This window comes from Brassica rapa, chromosome A03, assembly GCF_000309985.2.
Source record: "Brassica rapa cultivar Chiifu-401-42 chromosome A03, CAAS_Brap_v3.01, whole genome shotgun sequence".
In the NCBI taxonomy this organism is placed as follows: Eukaryota; Viridiplantae; Streptophyta; class Magnoliopsida; order Brassicales; family Brassicaceae; genus Brassica; species Brassica rapa.
Genome location: NC_024797.2, coordinates 19188255 through 19206029, shown reverse-complemented (window position 1 = coordinate 19206029; position 17775 = coordinate 19188255). Strand labels below are relative to the sequence as shown.

Here is a 17775-nt window from a genome sequence, read left to right as displayed (position 1 = left end):
AACTCCGAAAAGCATATCTCCAGAGTCTCTATCCTCTCCAATTATGTTGCAAAGCTTGGCCAAGCATGGGACTCCTTAATCATGGCAATCAGCTCCTTGCAATCTATTCCAAAGCTCTGGCATGTTAAATGTTAAAGCATATTTTCCATCGTCCATCGCAGTGCTTCTACTTCTGAATGCAATACAGACTCTCATCTAATGTAATTTTGTGTCTCCATAAACTGAATCTTTCCAAAGCTGTCTATCCAAACACATCTACATCTGGTGAACTGTGTTGTAGATGTCCATGACCTATATAACTTGCATATATTACCCAAGTCTTAGACTTGGAGTTCCTCAATAATGTGATCTTGATAGAATTGGTGGCACCATTTCGTTTGCGTTAAACCAGGCTTGACATTCCCTTGTTGCTTAACAAACTAATTAATGGATCTATGTCTATTCCCCTAAAGAGTTTGTCATTTCAAACCTTCCAAATATACCATATTATTATTCATGTCTAATTTTGGCTCAACAATGTTGTTTTTCTCCAGAACTCGGTACCGGAAAGATATCCATATATATAAATTATATTATAGAAATTCGGATATCCATTTTAATTCTCGATTATTCGATTTTAGAGATATAGGATCCAAACTCGAACCGAACTTTGTTTTTCGGTTTGGTTCGGTTCTTCTGTTTCGGATTTGGATAAATGTGCCCAATGTATATTTTGCTTTCTTGCTGGGGTGAGAATCGTTTACTAGTTCTGCTGCTTCTTAGACCTCTATTTCTCGGTTCAACATGGGCCTTCTGGACTTCTTGCAATCTTAACTTTTGGCACATAACTACTTGATTTTATAAGCAAAACATGTGAACTTTTTTCTTCTTCTAATTTTTGTTATTTTGATTCAATTGTGATTGGTTTCAAATTCGATCAATAATTATTTAAGAAAAGATAAACAAGATTGTGAGTGTTATGTCTCTCATTTAATCCGTAAACTCATCCGACAAAATTAAAAAACACCAAGAAAAAATGAAAGATATTTTCTGGTCATTATATTGTTTGAGGGTAACAAGTCACATTTGGCTATACGAGAACCACGTTTTGTTTCTTGCAAATCAGAACTTCTTTTGTGTCTTTAGATATTTTTTCTGGTCGTTAATTAAAAAGATTCAGAAAATAAAGAATATTAATTTTATAAGTAAATATTATGTGTGTTATACAAGAAATGATAACCTTATTAAAATAAAATAATAAAAACTCTTGCCGCTGCATATCATTTTTATTTCGTCTCCGACAGTAGCTGTCTCCGCCGGGTAATATTTTTTCCGGTAGCCATGCTTCGAACTGCCTCTTGCTCAGCTTCTCTCACCTCCGCCTCTCCCTTCTTTCGCCACTTCCCTCTCTCTTACTCGTCCCTGTCATCGTCTACAGGCGCTCTCCGTGCCCCCGGTCGCAACCTTCGCCGGGTTGCCTCTCCTTCATCCACCGGAAGACGTGTCTTTCTCCGACGTGGGTTGAGGGTTCCCTCCACCGCAGTTCGCGGTGTCAATAGGCAACTCTCTCGCCTCTCTGTTCGCGCCGTCGCCACACAACCAGCACCATCTTATCCTGGTAAAGATTCACACTTTATTCTCAGTTTAGTCGTTGGATGGTTGAACTACCTGGCTTCACAATTAACCCTTTCATTACAGAACATTTGGAGTTGTCTTGTGTGTTTTGTCTCACTTGTGAAATTAAAGGTTTCTCCTTTGTGATAGGTAGCTAATCGTAGATTTGTGTATGTTTTAAATTTTTGGTTTGTTTGTTGGAATTCAGATGTAGGCCAAGATGAGGCTGAGAAGCTCGGATTTGAAAAAGTATCTGAAGAGTTTATCTCAGAGTGTAAATCAAAAGCTACTCTTTTCAAACACAAGAAAACTGGTTGCGAGGTGATGTCTGTGTCAAACGAAGATGAGAACAAGGTGTTCGGTATTGTTTTAAGGACTCCTCCGTAAGTCTCCTAAACAAGCCTCTTTTTTTTTATATATATAGGTGACTTGAGTACACCCTCCTTGTCAAAGGGCTCTTAAGTTTGGGACTGTAAATCATAGTTCTCGTTGTTATTGCAGGAAGGATTCAACTGGCATTCCTCACATACTGGAACACAGCGTTCTATGTGGGTCTAGAAAGTACCCTCTCAAAGAGCCATTTGTTGAACTGCTTAAGGGAAGTTTGCATACTTTTCTAAATGCATTCACTTATCCTGATAGAACCTGTTACCCTGTTGCTTCCACAAATACAAAGGTACAATGAGCGAATTATAGAACTACTTATTTTGTTTTTGTTATCTACTTTATGTCTGATCATGTTTCCTCATTGTCTATTGTAGGATTTTTACAATCTTGTGGATGTATATTTGGATGCTGTCTTCTTCCCCAAGTGTGTGGACGACGTTCACACTTTTCAGCAAGAGGGATGGCACTATGAGCTTAATGATCCCTCTGAAGACATCTCTTACAAAGGTTTCACTTAAAAAGAAAATGCCATTTTAGATTATTTTTTTTTCAGTTTACTTTCTCTTAATATTGTGTCATCTCTTTGTTTATCTACTACTTTATTTACACACTCATTCTATCTCATCATTGGTGCTTGATTTCAGGCGTTGTCTTTAATGAGATGAAAGGTGTCTATTCTCAGCCTGATAATATCTTAGGGAGAATTGCTCAGCAGGCAAGTTTTGGGTTTTGTTTACTATATAACTGACATTTCCTCGGTATAGTGGTTCTGATGAATAATACTGTTTTCACTTTGATTAGGCCATATCTCCAGATAATACATATGGTGTCGACAGTGGAGGTGATCCAAAAGATATCCCTAACCTGACATTCGAGGAATTCAAGGTTTGCTCAAATTATTGTGCTAGTTGTTATAGTAGCATGATGATATGTGTAACTTCTGATTATATTTCTTCTTTATGTGAAAATTTTAGGACTTCCACCGTAAGTATTATCACCCAAGCAATGCCAGAATCTGGTTCTATGGAGATGATGATCCACTCCAACGCCTTCGTATCTTGAGTGGTAAAGATTTAATATCTCCTTTAAATCTTTATTAGAAGAAGAAGTCACTCTTATGAATCTTCTCTGCCTTATCTTATATGTGCAGAATACTTGGACATGTTCGAAGCAAGTCCATCTCGAGACACTTCAAAGATCGAACCTCAAAGGCTATTCTCTGAGCCTATCAGAATAGTTGAGAAATACCCTGCTGCTCGAGATGGTGACCTCAAGAAGAAGAACATGGTGTGCATCAACTGGCTATTGTCTGAGAAGCCCTTGGATTTGGAGACTCAGCTCGCGCTTGGGTTCTTGGATCATCTCATGCTGGGGACTCCTGCTTCCCCGCTGAGAAAAATCTTGTTGGAAAGCGGTTTAGGAGAGGCTCTTGTTAGTAGTGGGATGTCGGACGAGCTTCTGCAGCCTCAGTTCAGCGTTGGTATGAAAGGTGTGTCTGAAGATAATGTTCAGAAGGTTGAAGAGTTGATAATGAGTACGCTGAAGAAGTTGGCAGAAGAAGGGTTTGAGAGTGATGCTGTGGAGGCGTCTATGAATACTATTGAGTTTTCTCTGAGGGAAAACAATACAGGATCTTTCCCTCGTGGTTTATCTCTTATGCTTCAGTCTATTGCAAAGTGGATATACGATATGGATCCTTTTGAGCCATTGAAGTATACAGAACCATTGAAAGCGCTGAAAGCCAGAATTGCTGAAGAGGGTTCCAAGGCTGTCTTCTCCCCACTGATAGAGCAGTTTATTTTGAACAACTCGCATCGTGTGACCATTGAGATGCAGGTATCTTTTTTCTCATTGCTATCCAATGTCTCTTTAGTTTTGGTGCTAACAAGTAGTTCTGTTTTAGCCTGATCCTGAGAAAGCTTCTCAAGAGGAAGCGGAAGAGAAAAGTATCCTGGAGAAAGTTAAAGCAGGTATGACAGAAGAAGATCTTGCGGAGCTAGCGCGTGCTACTGAGGAGCTGAGATTGAAACAGGAGACTCCTGACCCTCCTGAAGCACTGAGATGTGTCCCAAGTTTGAACTTGAGTGACATCCCAAAAGAACCTTCCTATGTTCCCACTGAGGTAATGTAATCATTTTGGCTAGAATTTTTTTTTTGCTGTATTGTCGAATTTTACTGATGGGAAGATTTGAATAATAGGTTGGAGATATTAATGGTGTGAAGGTTTTGAGGCATGACCTTTTCACAAATGATATTGTCTACGCTGAAGTAGTCTTTGATATGGGTTCGCTGAAACATGAGCTTCTTCCACTTGTACCACTTTTCTGGTATGATCTAAGCTTTCTTTGTGATACTATTTTGAGTTTTTTGTAAAGCATAGAATATTTTCTCAAGTACTTTGGTAGCTGTAATAGTGAATGATTTGCTTTGTACTATATTGAGATTGTAACTCTGATAGAAATTTGTCTTTTGACAGTCAATCACTACTGGAGATGGGCACAAAAGATTTGAGTTTTGTGCAACTGAATCAGTTGATTGGAAGGAAAACGGGAGGTATATCAGTTTATCCCCTTACCTCATCTGTGAGGGGCAAGGATGAACCGTGCAGCAAAATTATTGTTCGTGGAAAATCGATGGCTGGACGTGCTGATGACCTTTTTAACCTGGTACTTTGTCTTCTAACATCCTTTACTCAAACTTATAGCATTTTCCCTAGATTTCTATATGTTGGGTTATTGAATGGGTAGAGATACTGGTTGGCACATAGATTCATTTCTTTTTTTATCTTGCTGCAGATGAATTGTTTGTTACAAGAGGTTCAATTCACAGATCAGCAGCGGTTTAAACAGTTTGTCTCTCAAAGCATAGCAAGGATGGAGGTAAAGTAGTAGAATTTTTCTTTCTGCCTTTTACATGATTTGTGGAAACTCAAATTAGTAAACATCATTTCTCATTCAATGCAGAACCGGTTGAGAGGAAGTGGTCATGGAGTTGCTGCGGCAAGGATGGATGCAATGTTGAACATTGCTGGATGGATGTCTGAACAGATGGGTGGTCTCAGGTTGGTACTTGATAACAATGTTTTTTTCTCTTATAATCTTTTGAGACTTGATTAAGCATCTCTCTCTTTTGTAGCTATCTTGAATTCTTACGCACCCTTGAAAAGAAAGTGGATGAAGACTGGGAAGGGATATCATCCTCACTTGAGGAGATCAGGAGATCTCTCCTCGCCAAGAATGGCTGCATAGTTAACATGACTGCAGATGGAAAGTCTCTCACCAACATCGAAAAATCTCTTGAGAAGTTTCTAGATTTACTCCCTGAAAACCCCTCTGGTGGGCTAGTCACTTGGGATGGTAGACTCCCTCTGAGAAACGAAGCCATTGTCATACCAACTCAGGTACAATAAAAAAGGAAGACTACTTATACAGAAATGTGTTTGGGCTCTTATCCATTCTATTTGCAGGTAAACTATGTTGGCAAAGCAGGTAACATATACAGCACAGGGTATGAGCTTGATGGAAGTGCATATGTTATATCAAAGCATATTAGCAACACATGGTTATGGGACCGTGTTCGTGTAAGTGGTGGTGCATATGGAGGTTTCTGTGATTTCGATTCGCATTCAGGTTAAAAAAAAACTGATTTTTTACTTTTTTTGTCCTAACAACAATGTTGGATCTTAAGTCCTAACAATGTATTTGTTTCAGGAGTGTTCTCGTTCTTATCGTACCGTGATCCGAACTTGTTGAAGACACTTGACATATATGATGGAACTGGAGATTTCTTGCGTGGTCTTGATGTGGATCAAGAGACGCTTACCAAAGCTATTATTGGAACCATTGGTGATGTTGATTCGTACCAGTTGCCTGATGCCAAAGGTTATAGCAGGTGAGTGAGTTTAATTTATTTGGCAGCTATTTGAATAAATCATTACGGATTGTGAATAAAAATGTTAAATCTCTTTCAACCAGTTTGATGAGGCATTTACTTGGAGTAACCGATGAAGAACGGCTAAGAAAGCGTGAGGAGATATTAACAACAAGGTTCGTTAACTTTACTCTCTCAACTTTATGTGTAACTAAGAGTTTTAGATTGGTTTTAATCATTTTTTTGTGTGTCCACAGTTTGAAGGACTTCAAGGATTTCGCCGAGGCAATAGATGTGGTTAGAGACAATGGTGTAGCGGTGGCTGTGGCATCCGCAGAAGACATTGATGCGGCTAACAATGCACGCTCCAACTTTTTCGAGGTTAAGAAAGCTCTCTAAGCTGAGAACTCTTACACTTGATATGATTTAGAATCTCATTAGATTTTGATCTTGCTTTAGCCTTTCTCTACTGGAGTGTCTTTGCTATGTGAAAATCTTATTACAGTAAGCATTTGATAAAGTGATACAGTAGAATGACGAGCCGTTTGGTTTTACAAACTAGATTTGATTTAAAGTGGTATATAGTAGAGAGAAAGAGAGGGAAGATTCCATTAAGTAGAGTATGAATGTGATTTGTTCAGGGTAAGTTTTGTTGTTCACTCCTTGCTTCTCATGTGTCGTCTTCCAAGAGTTGCTTCCTCAACTGAATCAGACAAAATACTCTAGCAAACTCGCTGGTACTTGCCGTATTACCTTGAAAGGTTTAGTTTACGCGGTGGTTGATTGAGAGAGAACATAAAAGTAAGCAGAATATTCAAGCCTTTACTTAGATTTAGAGTGGATGTAGTGGACCTAGTGGTTATACATACATATCATGCAAGTTTAAGTATCAACCAATGACTTCCTCTCAGCTGAAAGCATATCTTCTTCTTAAAAAAAAACTATTCGGTGTGTCTAGAAATGGTAAGGTGATAGTCAGATTAGAGTTGCAAAGATTTTTGTTGCTAAGTGTAAAAGAATCACCCTTAAGATTTTGTTGTTTATTAAAATAACTATACTACTAAAGATTTTATATACTTTAAACATATATATATTAAAAAATGAATTAGTAGTTTATAACAAATGAAAATGAATAGCTAACCAACTATTATGATATAGTTATTTTAAAATATTCTTTTATGTAAGTAATCTTATGATATACTACTTTCTTTTTGATATATACTACTCGTGCGTATAAAAAAGTTCATATGCTATATTATTTTAATGTACTCCTGACCCGACTACTCGCAGTGTGTGCAAACTCGTAACACACAAATATCAAACGAAACATTCGGACATGATTGTGTTGTTTTACGAGTGTGCATGCATGTCTAAATAGTTTTTTTTTTTGTCACCGCATGTCTATATAGTTTAGTTTACAAATAAAAGTATTCTTTTATTTCACGTCTATATCACAGCCCAGTAGTATGTTCTATACCTATATTATCGTATATGTTTATTCCTATTGATATTTTCAGTCACCAAAAAATTATTTGAGAAGTTGAATATAATTTTCGAGACATTATTTGATGAATTGCCATATGTTATCACCAAACTATTTTTAAAAAGAAAATGATGACATGACATATTAACAATGATGACATGATTTGAAGCTAATTATGATATGTACATTTACATTTATATTGATTTATATTTTTGGTAATTTTTAAAAAATATGATAATAAATCATATATCATCATTAATATAATAATCAATCTTGATATTATTTGAGAAGTGATTTACCATGTGTTATCTCCATACTGATTTTGAAAGAAAATTATGACATTGCATATTAACAATAATGACATGGTTTAAAGCTAATTGTGAGATGAAATTTTGGTAAATTTTTTAAAATATGATAATAACTCATAGATCATCATTAATATAATAATAAATAATATAATAGTAGACACATGAATATAATAATATTTAATTTTGGAAATAATGTTTAATTCTATAATTTTTATTACTAAAATAATTCTTCAAAATTTTATGCAGTGTTATAAAAATTAGAATTTTCTAATCTCGATACCATTATTTTCTTTTTAATATCTACAAATTTTAAAAATATTATTCGTTTTACGTTTTGTTAGTTATATACCTAAAAATGTTTTTTCTTATTTTTATAGAATTTGATTTAATATTTTTAACCAAAAAAATAGATAAATTTTTTTCCAATATTGTAATTTAAATATACACATATAATTAAATTAAAATTTAAAATTAAATATTGTAAGCAAATAATAAAATCTAAAAATTAACAAAAAGATGTTTTTAAATATAATTTAAATTTTAAAACTTTTATTTCTATATATACATATGGTGCATGAAAACGCCTACAATCTCCCATATTTAAACAGTAAAATATACTAGATCTTTGCCCTCTTTTGATAAGATGATGTATCAGTAATTAGCTCCACCTCATTAGTTCGATTAAGGCAAATGATAACCAAAAAACAGTAAATAAAATGTTAAAAGCAATAATGGTAACAAAATCATTTTGATGCATGAATGATTACAAAAACAAAGTTGATCCAAAGCCACGTTTACCAGTTCAAAGCAGACACATCTACCAGTATTATATCTAACCATAAACTTACAACTTCTGAATTATCCTTTTTGTTTTGTTCAGTTTATAAAACTCAAAGCCTTCCACAATTAATGGAGTCATAAGCTGATCTAGATAGAGTTTAGTAGATTACAGAAAACATGCATGAACTTACTTCTACGTTCGTCTCTCGTTCCCTCGTCCCGACCACTTACACACAACCACCTCAACTCCGACCAAAGTCAATAGTTCCCATGACCGTTTGCATGGACCAATCACGCAAGGAGAAAGTGATTGTCATAATGGGAGCCACGGGAACAGGCAAGTCACGTCTCTCAGTGGGCCTAGCAGCTCGTTTCTCCGGAGAGATCATCAACTCTGACAAAATGCAATTCTACAACGGACTGGAGATCGCCACTAATCAAATCACTATCCCTGAGCGGTGCGGAGTCGCTCACCATCTACTCGGCGAGCTTCCTGTAGATGACAGTGAACTAATTGCCTCCGAGTTCCGCTCTGTGGCGTCACGGTCTATCTCTGAGATATCCTCTCGTGGGAAGCTCCCGATAATAGCAGGAGGATCTAACTCTTTCGTACATGCCCTCCTTGTAGGTCGTTTTGACCCCGTAACCAATCCATTCTCTTCTAAGCCGTCCATTTCTTCTGAGCTGAGGTATGATATATAGAATTATCACATTTTTCCAACAATATCTATACTATTTCAAAATAGACACCAATTTAAAAAGCTAAATCAGTGAAACAAAATCAACATAAAACATATCAGAAATAGAAATATAGCCTTATAACTTATTAAACCATTGTGTATATATTAACATTAAATATCAAACGTAAATGGAAGGAGAATCTTAACTGTTTAAATGTAAATTTACGTTAGCATTTTACAAACATATTTTATGAAAACATACAAAATGTTTAGTCTTTTCAAATTGTGATTAATATCCACATGTATTTTACCAATGATCTTACGTAAAACATTGTCCAAATCTTTGCTTTGATCAAAAGGTACGATTGCTTCTTCCTCTGGGTGGATGTCTCGGCCTCAGTTCTGTACCACTACCTCTCAAAACGTGTCGACAAAATGATGGAGTCGGGAATGTTCGAGGAGCTCGCAAGTTTCTACAACCCTAGAAACTCCCGGTCCACAATTCGAACCGGGATTCACCGGGCTATAGGAGTACCGGAGTTCGACCGGTACTTCGGAGTCTACCCGCCGGAGAAAAGCCACAATGTGTTCGAGTGGGACCAAGCGAGAAAGGCGGCGTACGAGGAACTAGCAGTGCATGAGATCAAAGACAACACGTGGCGGCTTGCGAAAAAGCAGATAGAGAGGATCATGATGCTGAGAAGCAGCGGTTGGGAGATTCACAGGTTGAACGCTACGGCGTCGTTAAGGGCATCGTCAAGAGAGGTTTGGGAGAAGAACGTTTTGAGGGAAAGCGTCAAAAATGTGAAACGCTTCTTGCTTACAGACTAGAGGATTTATATACATATATAATAAGGAAAACAATATGTATAGTCTGTTTCAAAAAAAAATGTATAGTTCAGCTACATTTTAAGTGTCTTTATAAGTTGGCTTGGGGACTTGGCTATATGTATCAATAAAACTATATCATTGCAGTTTTACATACTATACTGACGTAATTCACGAGACTACTGTATATGGGTGTTACACTATATCCTTCTTTAACGCTCATAGACATTCTCTTACTGTGTTAAGTTTATATGTAAAACCGCAAGATGGCTTCTTCCAGTCGGACTCTCCGACTTCCTATGAAATTATCGTCGAGGTAACTTTGTTTTGACCGGGAAGGTTCTGAGAAAAATCATCCTTAGGCTTTAGGTAAGGCGGCAGCGATGGCTCGGGATGGTCGTCTCTCCAGGATTTTTTTTAATGGTTTCTTTATTCTGATACCTGATCAAATCTAGTTTATTTTTTTGTTTTAGTTCTAATTTCTTGTATCCAATCAATTTTTGTAAACCATTTAACTATGTCCCGTTTGGATTAACTAAAAAAAAATGTAACTACTGAATTTATAACTTCTTTTTGTCAAACTTATAAATTAACTAGATATTAGTACATAAATCCCTTAATTGTTATGTAACGTTACCCGGTCTACATCTTGTTTTTTTTCTTCTCTAGTGCATAAGTTGGTATGATAGTCCAAGTAGTTATAGTTTGGTAGTTGATACTAATTATTCTAAGAGGAAGATTAATTTTGATAGTTATATCATGTCGTGGTCGTTGTAAAGTACAAACGGAAACTCAGTCACCTTAAAATAATAATCTGAAGCAAAAGATTAAAGAAACATTTCTTCATTATTCAGAACAAAAACATTTATTTTCCCGTTTTGTTCCCAGAGTTAATCATAACTACCAATTTTTTTTAAAAAAATTCGACCTTGTTTCGAACTTGGCTATAACTAACAATATCATTATATATATGATACTGCAAGTGGCGACAACAATCAGGTGGTTCCTTTAATTATTGATTCAGATGAACCTGACTTGTGAATTTATGATCACAATTCACAACCAAAAAGATGAGTTGCTGAGTATACTCGGTGGTTCTTTCTGAAAAAAAAAACAATAATAATTAAAAAGTACTAATACAGAAAAACTATTTACAAGAAAAGCCAAGAGCATATGAGTAGGTCAGAAACCGAAACCATTAGAATTTATCTAGTAAAAATATATTAATCTTAAAATTTTAAATTATATTAAATTTCATATTTTTCATAATGTAAGATGGTTTATAGAAAATTTGATAGTATTTCAAAATATCTTAATATTTTTAAGATAACTTTAAATTTATTAAAAATGATTAATCAATAGTATTTTATTAATTATTTATTATTGGTTAACATAATTTAAATTTATATTATTAATAAGATAATCTTTTTAAAAGTAAAGTTTTATGTATTTAACCAAAACATCTTACTAAACGGTTGGAGTAATTTTTAAAAGACCCAGTAAAATATTAATTAAAATATTTTTATAAACTCTGAAACAATAATTTGTTTTTTTGTTTGTTTGGTGAGAACCTCTCCTAGCTGCTGAAGTAGGAAGCATAAAAAGATGAATGTAAACATTTATAGATCGTTTAAACAATGAATGAAAATTGGTGCACAAGAAACATTTATGGATCTGAGACACTTACACAGATCCCGACGCCAACTGAAAACGGGCTCACCAACTAACGGTCCACTCTCAAGAATAAATTCCTTTAAAAGGTGTTTTTTTTACATTGTTTGACCTTTTTAAAGGAGTATTATATTTGATCCAAAAAAAAATTGATAAAAAAAAGGAGTATTATAAAACTCTAACTCATCGATTGACTTTTGTTTTTATGGTTACCAGAAACCGAATACGCAAGTATGAAGATTCAGGGTATGAATGGTGACCAGGGAACGGTGGGGAATAATGCATTCCCTAACGTTCCTAAAAAAAATCACCATTCACAAGGAATAATAATTCCTTCTCATTCCCTTTCATTCCCTTTTTTGTAGAGAATTTAAGAACAAAATGATTCCTTGTTAAATTTGATAAGGAACAGCCATTCCTTTTCGTTCTTGATATTTTGTTCCCGTACATTCCTTTTTTATTCGTTCCTCTTGATTCCCGAATGGTCACCAGTCAGACCCTCAGAGTAGCAATGTAATTTTGTTATGGGCATGTACGTGTAGATATATAATAGAGACTATAAGAGTCGGTTTTTGTTAGGATATAAAATGATCCATTTTGGAAAACTTAAAAAATAAAGAAAAAATCAATGTACTAACCTCTTTTTATTGGTTTGATTTACATTATAAACGGGTTTAATATATTTTTTAACCAATCGGATTTAATCTGTTTATTTTTATTTTTATCTTGTTGGGAACCAATTCTGGTTTGCTCTTTCAACATGCTGTTAACTCCTCGATAATTTATTCAAAACGGTCCCAATTCATTGGAATAATAAAGAATTAGTAGTGGTACTATGTATCAATACATATGTGATTAAATGTGCAAACCATTATTGTCGTTTGTATCTTTGCTCTTCAATACGAAACTTAAGTTATTTACAATTGCTTTTAATTACGGGACACTTTACAGTTGAGTTTTAGTTGATCTGGCTCTGGCTCAAGCCTCAACCTCTATATGAAGCTATCTTACAGTGGTTTGAACAATGTACATGATTTCGTAGAACATGTCATGAAATGATGTATATGACAAAAATATGTTGTTGATGTGTATTTTGACTAAAAGAAAGAAACCTACAGATGGACAATCTAAAAAATTTAATATTGAAAATATCAAATAAAACATAAGAGTCTATTAGTCTAAATTTGATGTTTATTAGTACGGAGTAGTTACTACCACACAATTCGTTATCATTTAGTTAGGTGAATTATAGGTGTTTGGCACATAATTAATTAACCCTCTCAATTTTTGTATTTATTGTTTTCATGCATATTCAATCATTTTGATGCTGTTTATTTCTTAGGGTATGAAGATATTGTAATGACACTTTGTACTCTCTCAGTTAGTAAATACTCTGTTGTTCCTTAAAAATCCAATTTTTTTTAGAAAAAAAAATTGTTTCAAAAAGATACATTTCTTACATTTTCAATACAATAATTAATAAAAAATTGTATTTTTCAAAAAATACAATTGTGTTTAACAAAATCTCATTGGTTAAAAATTATTGAGAATAATTAATTAAGAAAAACAATGTATTGGAAAATACAATTTTAAATTTTTTTTAATAAGTGTGAAAAAACTATAACATGGATCTGTTAGAAACAGAGGGAGTATAAGATATTTTAAGTAAAACACACTTATTAAATAATTTTTTTTAATTTCAAAAGTGTCATTAAAATTACGAACTAAAACATTGTCAACTAATTACAAAATAGAACTATTAAATTTGATTGATTACACAGTTTTTGATAAATTTAAAGTTACCTAAAAATATTATTGGAAGTTGGAACGTATTTTTTAGACATCTTATATTTCGGAATGGAGGGAATATTTGTTAATTTATAATTTATTATTTGCTATATATAGAGTTGGATTTGCTCCAATGGTTCACTATATTATAGAGTAACTCTATTATAGAGTGAACCATTAGAGCAAATTTAACTATATAATAGAGTTACTCTATTTTAGTGTAAATTATAGAGGAAAAATAGAATGTCCTTGGAGATGCTCTTAGGCTAAAGAGAGAAACCACTCATCCTACCAAAAAAAAAAAAAAAAGAGAAACCACTCATATACATAACCCTCAATATGTCACACCACTAAAGGTGTAGTTCTAAATCGCTAATGAGTTAAAATTCATTGTTTTTTATTTTTTTGCTAAAAAAAGAAAACTTGTGCTAAAATTCATTGTTCAGCGGGAGAGTGACCAAATGTAAATCTTTCTTCACAGTTAAAATTTAATAAGCAGATTTTTTTTTTTGTCAACTAATAAGTGGAATTTTCAATAGCCTATTTTTTCAAATCAGAAAAATAATTATTGTTACGTTTTCACCACGTCATAACTTATTAAATGATTGAGTTTTTAATTGCTTTGAAAGGAAGCCAAAAAGGGCATTCCCTAAAAGAAAAAGCGCGTTTCGAAACCCAACAGCGTTTGTGTAGTAAGTAAAGCAAAACTCCGTAACGGTGCCGTTACAAGTCTCCGTCACTCGCAAACGGGACTATAACGATAAACTCCGTCCGCTCGCTAAGGAATCGAATCTCATCCGTTGAAACAATCAACGGCTCACACTTCATTCATCTCTCTCTCCTTCTCCCCCCACCAAAATCTCCCCTGCTTTTTTAATAAGAGAAGACGTACCAGAAATAGAAAGAAGCAGAGAGCATAAAAAAACAAGAGAGAGAAAGAGAGCGATGAGCGAGAGAGATCCTAACTGCAAGCGTGATGCGCGATCGCTTGAAGCTTCGAGCCAAAGCCACTCGCTACTCAAGAAGAAGAAGCTCGATGATGACTTCGTCTTCCTCGCGGTTCCTTCTCCTTCCGTGGCTTCATCGGATGATTCCTCTCGAGGCGGATGCTCCGTCACCTCCGCCGGAGAAGACGATGACAAGAGCTCGATCATCTGTTTCAGCAGTGAATCGAACGAAATCGCGAGGAAGAGTCCGACTGTTTCTGTAGATCTGGAGGTGAGATTTTTCGAAAATCCGAAGCAATCATTCAACGACTCAAAATCTGTGAATCTCTTCATTGATTTTCTTTTCCGTTTTGTGTGTTCAGACTCATCAAATCTCCGATGATCTCTCTGTTTCTGGGCGCGTCTCTCACAGAAACGAGGCGAATCTAGCGAGTGAAGAAGCTTTGGGAGAGACACCGGAAATGAGCAAGAGTCCGACGCCGGGAGAGATTGAAGAGTTCTTATCGGAGCTAGAGAGTAAAGATCAGAAACGTTTCATGGATAAGTGAGTCTCATCTCCGATCTCTGCTTCCTTAATGTCTGCGCACGATAAGAGATGATCCGACGCGTACTTTAGCATGATATAATGGGAATTCTAATAACGAACACTTTTTGACACGCAGGTACAACTTCGATATCGTTAATGACAAACCGCTCCAAGGTCGCTACAAGTGGGATCGACTTAAGCCATTAAAAGAATGAAAATAGCATGCGGAAGAAGATAGTAGTTTTTTTCTTTTCTAGTTACATTCCACTTGTACAGCACTCTCTCTCTCTCTTTTCTTCTAATTAATCAGTTTAGCCTTTGTTAGTTGTATAAATGAAAAACACAAGAAGGTTTATATCGAGGTTTCTGATCTTGATTAAGTAATTACTTTGGGTTTTGGTTTTGTGGGGTTTATCAGGTTTTTTTCTATTGCATGAATATGGAAAGGTTGTTCTTGTTTGGATTTTAAAACATTGGATGCTTATTACAATTGTTTATTTGTCTCTTGTCCTTACTCTTACATTTATATAAATGTTTCATAGTATCAGGTATCATAGTACCAATTATTAAAATATCTGGAACCGAATAGTAAAAGTTTAAATAAGAAAATAAGAGAAAAAGAGGGAATGCACCATGACATAACTACAGTTGTGGTCTGTACTACTATGAAAAAAACGATATATATTCTTTTATATATTTTGGAATATTCCTCTTTTTTTGTTGGAAGCGTTCCTTGTAGGGCTACATATAATCAATCATTTTGGCTTTCATTAGATAAGACCAAAATATAGCCAAAGTGGAGTATATATTTTTCAAAATGAAGTTTACTTTTACCGTGATCCATGAGTAATAAGAGTGCATTATATCATCAGACATATTATTCTCTTTTTTGACAAGATAAGGCACTTTCCACTTGAGGGACACATTGTCCTCTTCCACCCCCTTGTGGTTTTACAGCAGTACCCTTCATGTTTGGTTCAGAGAAACTAGAGGATGGCTGCATTTTTTTTATTTTATTTATTTTTTCTCAATTTTTTCTTTGTTCTTTTTGCAAAGTTCTTCTGTTTTTATTTGGTTTTTTCTCAGAGTTTAAGACATTTGAAGAAAATATAATTATTACAATAAATTATAATTTGTTTTTTTCTATATTTTAACATCCATTTTCATATATATATTTTATATATTTCAACAATTATATAAAAAAATGTATGGACATAAGAAGTGTGGATGCAAAATTGTGAACATGTAAGAAAAATACGTTAACATAAAAAGATGTGGACATGGATGGATAAAAAATATAGAAAATCTCTTTAAAATTTTCGTAGATGAGATTTCATGAACTAAGTTTCATGGATGTGTTTTCTTGGACAAGTTCTTATATTCTTAATCATCTTACATAATTTTTTAGTATCTGTGGACAAGTACTTTATGCATACCATATTGATACCATATTGTGGATAATATAGTTATAAATTAATTATGGACATGGACACAAAAACTATGGACATGGATATCATATTTCTTTCTCCATCAAACAGAAAAAACTGGATAAAACAATCTAAAGAGATTTGCCAGGTCCATATTCGACTAACAATTACAAAAACATAAGCTTTCTAACGTACGCTAATAAAAATTGTTTAGACACACTACATAAGCTAACCAGAAGCCTAAGTCAAAGCCTGGGAAAAACTAAGAGGTACCTCTTTTCCTGAGCTTATTAAGAACCATACGTGTAGATTCATGGAGTTTTGTATACCGAACTCGTTACCATCTAACTTCTTCCACGGCGTAAACTTATCTTTACTCTTTCTTGCTCTCATTAAAATCTTCCATTCTTTTGCATGACAAAACACACACACACACAAGAATTTCACAAACCTTGTTAGAATCAAATTCTATTGGTGTTGTATTGAATGAAGCATGAAACTCACCACAACTTTCTTCTTTGTGTAGTTTCACGAAACATCTTGGTGCTGTGATAGCTCCAGCACATCCACAATATCTGAAAAAATTCCAATTTTTTTGGGCAGTTACTACAGATTTAACCAATTACAATCAAAGAAAAGAGATGGAGATTTAACCAATGAACAACGCTCCAGATATGAGATTTTGTCATATCCAAATCTTGACTGAAATTGCTTTAACAAAGGGTTCCCAAATTAGCCAAAAAAGCAAACTAACTAACCTTGCATTTAGAAATCTGTTGCTCACGGGAGCAGGTGTGAGGGCTTTGTTCGACGGTGGGCCGGTGGTTCAGAGACTACCGCTACGAAACAGATAAATGTGGAGAAGAAAATGATTTTGATTCACGAATGATTTACGGAGTGAGGGACTGAAATGGATTAGGGTGAGAAAATGACAATGAATTGCAACCATAGAAAATCTAACAAATAAGATTAGGGTTCGTGAATTGGGAATTTGGGAAAGTGACTTTCTCTGTTTTCTTTAAATCAGCAAATTAAAACAAAAAAAAACTAAAGCACAAAAAAGTAAAAAGATAGCGAGCGTGAGGTGTTGGTTAAGAGGGTATCATGGACATTACACAAGTAGAATGTGTGTTGCAAGTGGAATGTGTCTTATTGTGATATTGTAAAGTCAAAATGTGTCTGTGAGTGTAAATTTTTCGAGTAATAACTAAGCGGATTTGAAACATACTAAGCGGATTTAATTTTTGTTAGTTTGAAAATAAGAAAACAGAACAGGGTAAACAAATCCGGAGGGGGTAGGCCTAGGTAAATCTCATCATTGCATGATTCAGTTGGGATTATGTTCCTCTGAGTCTGAGGCATTTTTACCATTTGTTTACACACAGAGCAGACACAGGCGCGTGGCTGCACGTGCCTCTGTTCCCAACCCTTTATTAGCTTTACACCATTTTTGCTTTTATTTACTGTATTTATCACCATTTAGAAGC

At 34.6% G+C, this 17775-nt stretch overlaps 3 protein-coding genes across 3 annotated transcripts; all 3 read left to right on the top strand.

Moving 5' to 3' along the window:
* The first annotated feature begins 1214 nt into the window (after positions 1-1214).
* Positions 1215-6413, top strand: LOC103859799 (presequence protease 1, chloroplastic/mitochondrial). The gene is made up of 18 exons (XM_009137372.3): positions 1215-1597; positions 1802-1976; positions 2095-2269; positions 2355-2487; positions 2625-2695; positions 2782-2865; positions 2955-3045; positions 3131-3816; positions 3884-4102; positions 4180-4307; positions 4457-4646; positions 4776-4859; positions 4944-5041; positions 5116-5380; positions 5447-5609; positions 5691-5871; positions 5955-6026; positions 6108-6413. Exons 1-18 carry the CDS (start codon positions 1321-1323, stop codon positions 6247-6249), a joined length of 3234 nt encoding a protein of 1077 aa, XP_009135620.1. The 5' UTR covers positions 1215-1320; the 3' UTR covers positions 6250-6413.
* Positions 6414-6671: 258 nt separating this feature from the next.
* On the top strand, positions 6672-13706 carry LOC103859798 (adenylate isopentenyltransferase 8, chloroplastic). The gene is made up of 2 exons (XM_009137371.2): positions 6672-9110; positions 9461-13706. Exons 1-2 carry the CDS (start codon positions 8599-8601, stop codon positions 9930-9932), a joined length of 984 nt encoding a protein of 327 aa, XP_009135619.1. The 5' UTR covers positions 6672-8598; the 3' UTR covers positions 9933-13706.
* Positions 13707-14088: 382 nt separating this feature from the next.
* On the top strand, positions 14089-15263 carry LOC103859797 (cyclin-dependent kinase inhibitor 6). The gene is made up of 3 exons (XM_009137370.3): positions 14089-14606; positions 14698-14879; positions 14998-15263. The coding sequence occupies exons 1-3, from the start codon at positions 14334-14336 to the stop codon at positions 15074-15076; spliced, it is 534 nt and encodes a 177-aa protein (XP_009135618.1). The 5' UTR covers positions 14089-14333; the 3' UTR covers positions 15077-15263.
* The last annotated feature ends 2512 nt before the right edge of the window (positions 15264-17775 follow it).

What these genes read in the sequence shown, in the direction of transcription:
- LOC103859799 (XM_009137372.3), top strand. Translation starts at nt 1,321, where the DNA reads ATGCTTCGAACTGCCTCTTGCTCAGCTTCTCTCACCTCCGCCTCTCCC. An exon ending in TAGGGAGAATTGCTCAGCAG is followed by an intron (nt 2,696 to 2,781) that starts GCAAGTTTTGGG and finishes CACTTTGATTAG; the next exon opens with GCCATATCTCCAGATAATAC. An exon ending in GAACAGATGGGTGGTCTCAG is followed by an intron (nt 5,042 to 5,115) that starts GTTGGTACTTGA and finishes TCTCTTTTGTAG; the next exon opens with CTATCTTGAATTCTTACGCA.
- LOC103859798 (XM_009137371.2), top strand. Translation starts at nt 8,599, where the DNA reads ATGCATGAACTTACTTCTACGTTCGTCTCTCGTTCCCTCGTCCCGACC. An exon ending in TCCATTTCTTCTGAGCTGAG is followed by an intron (nt 9,111 to 9,460) that starts GTATGATATATA and finishes TTTGATCAAAAG; the next exon opens with GTACGATTGCTTCTTCCTCT.
- LOC103859797 (XM_009137370.3), top strand. Translation starts at nt 14,334, where the DNA reads ATGAGCGAGAGAGATCCTAACTGCAAGCGTGATGCGCGATCGCTTGAA. An exon ending in CTGTTTCTGTAGATCTGGAG is followed by an intron (nt 14,607 to 14,697) that starts GTGAGATTTTTC and finishes TTGTGTGTTCAG; the next exon opens with ACTCATCAAATCTCCGATGA. An exon ending in CAGAAACGTTTCATGGATAA is followed by an intron (nt 14,880 to 14,997) that starts GTGAGTCTCATC and finishes TTTGACACGCAG; the next exon opens with GTACAACTTCGATATCGTTA.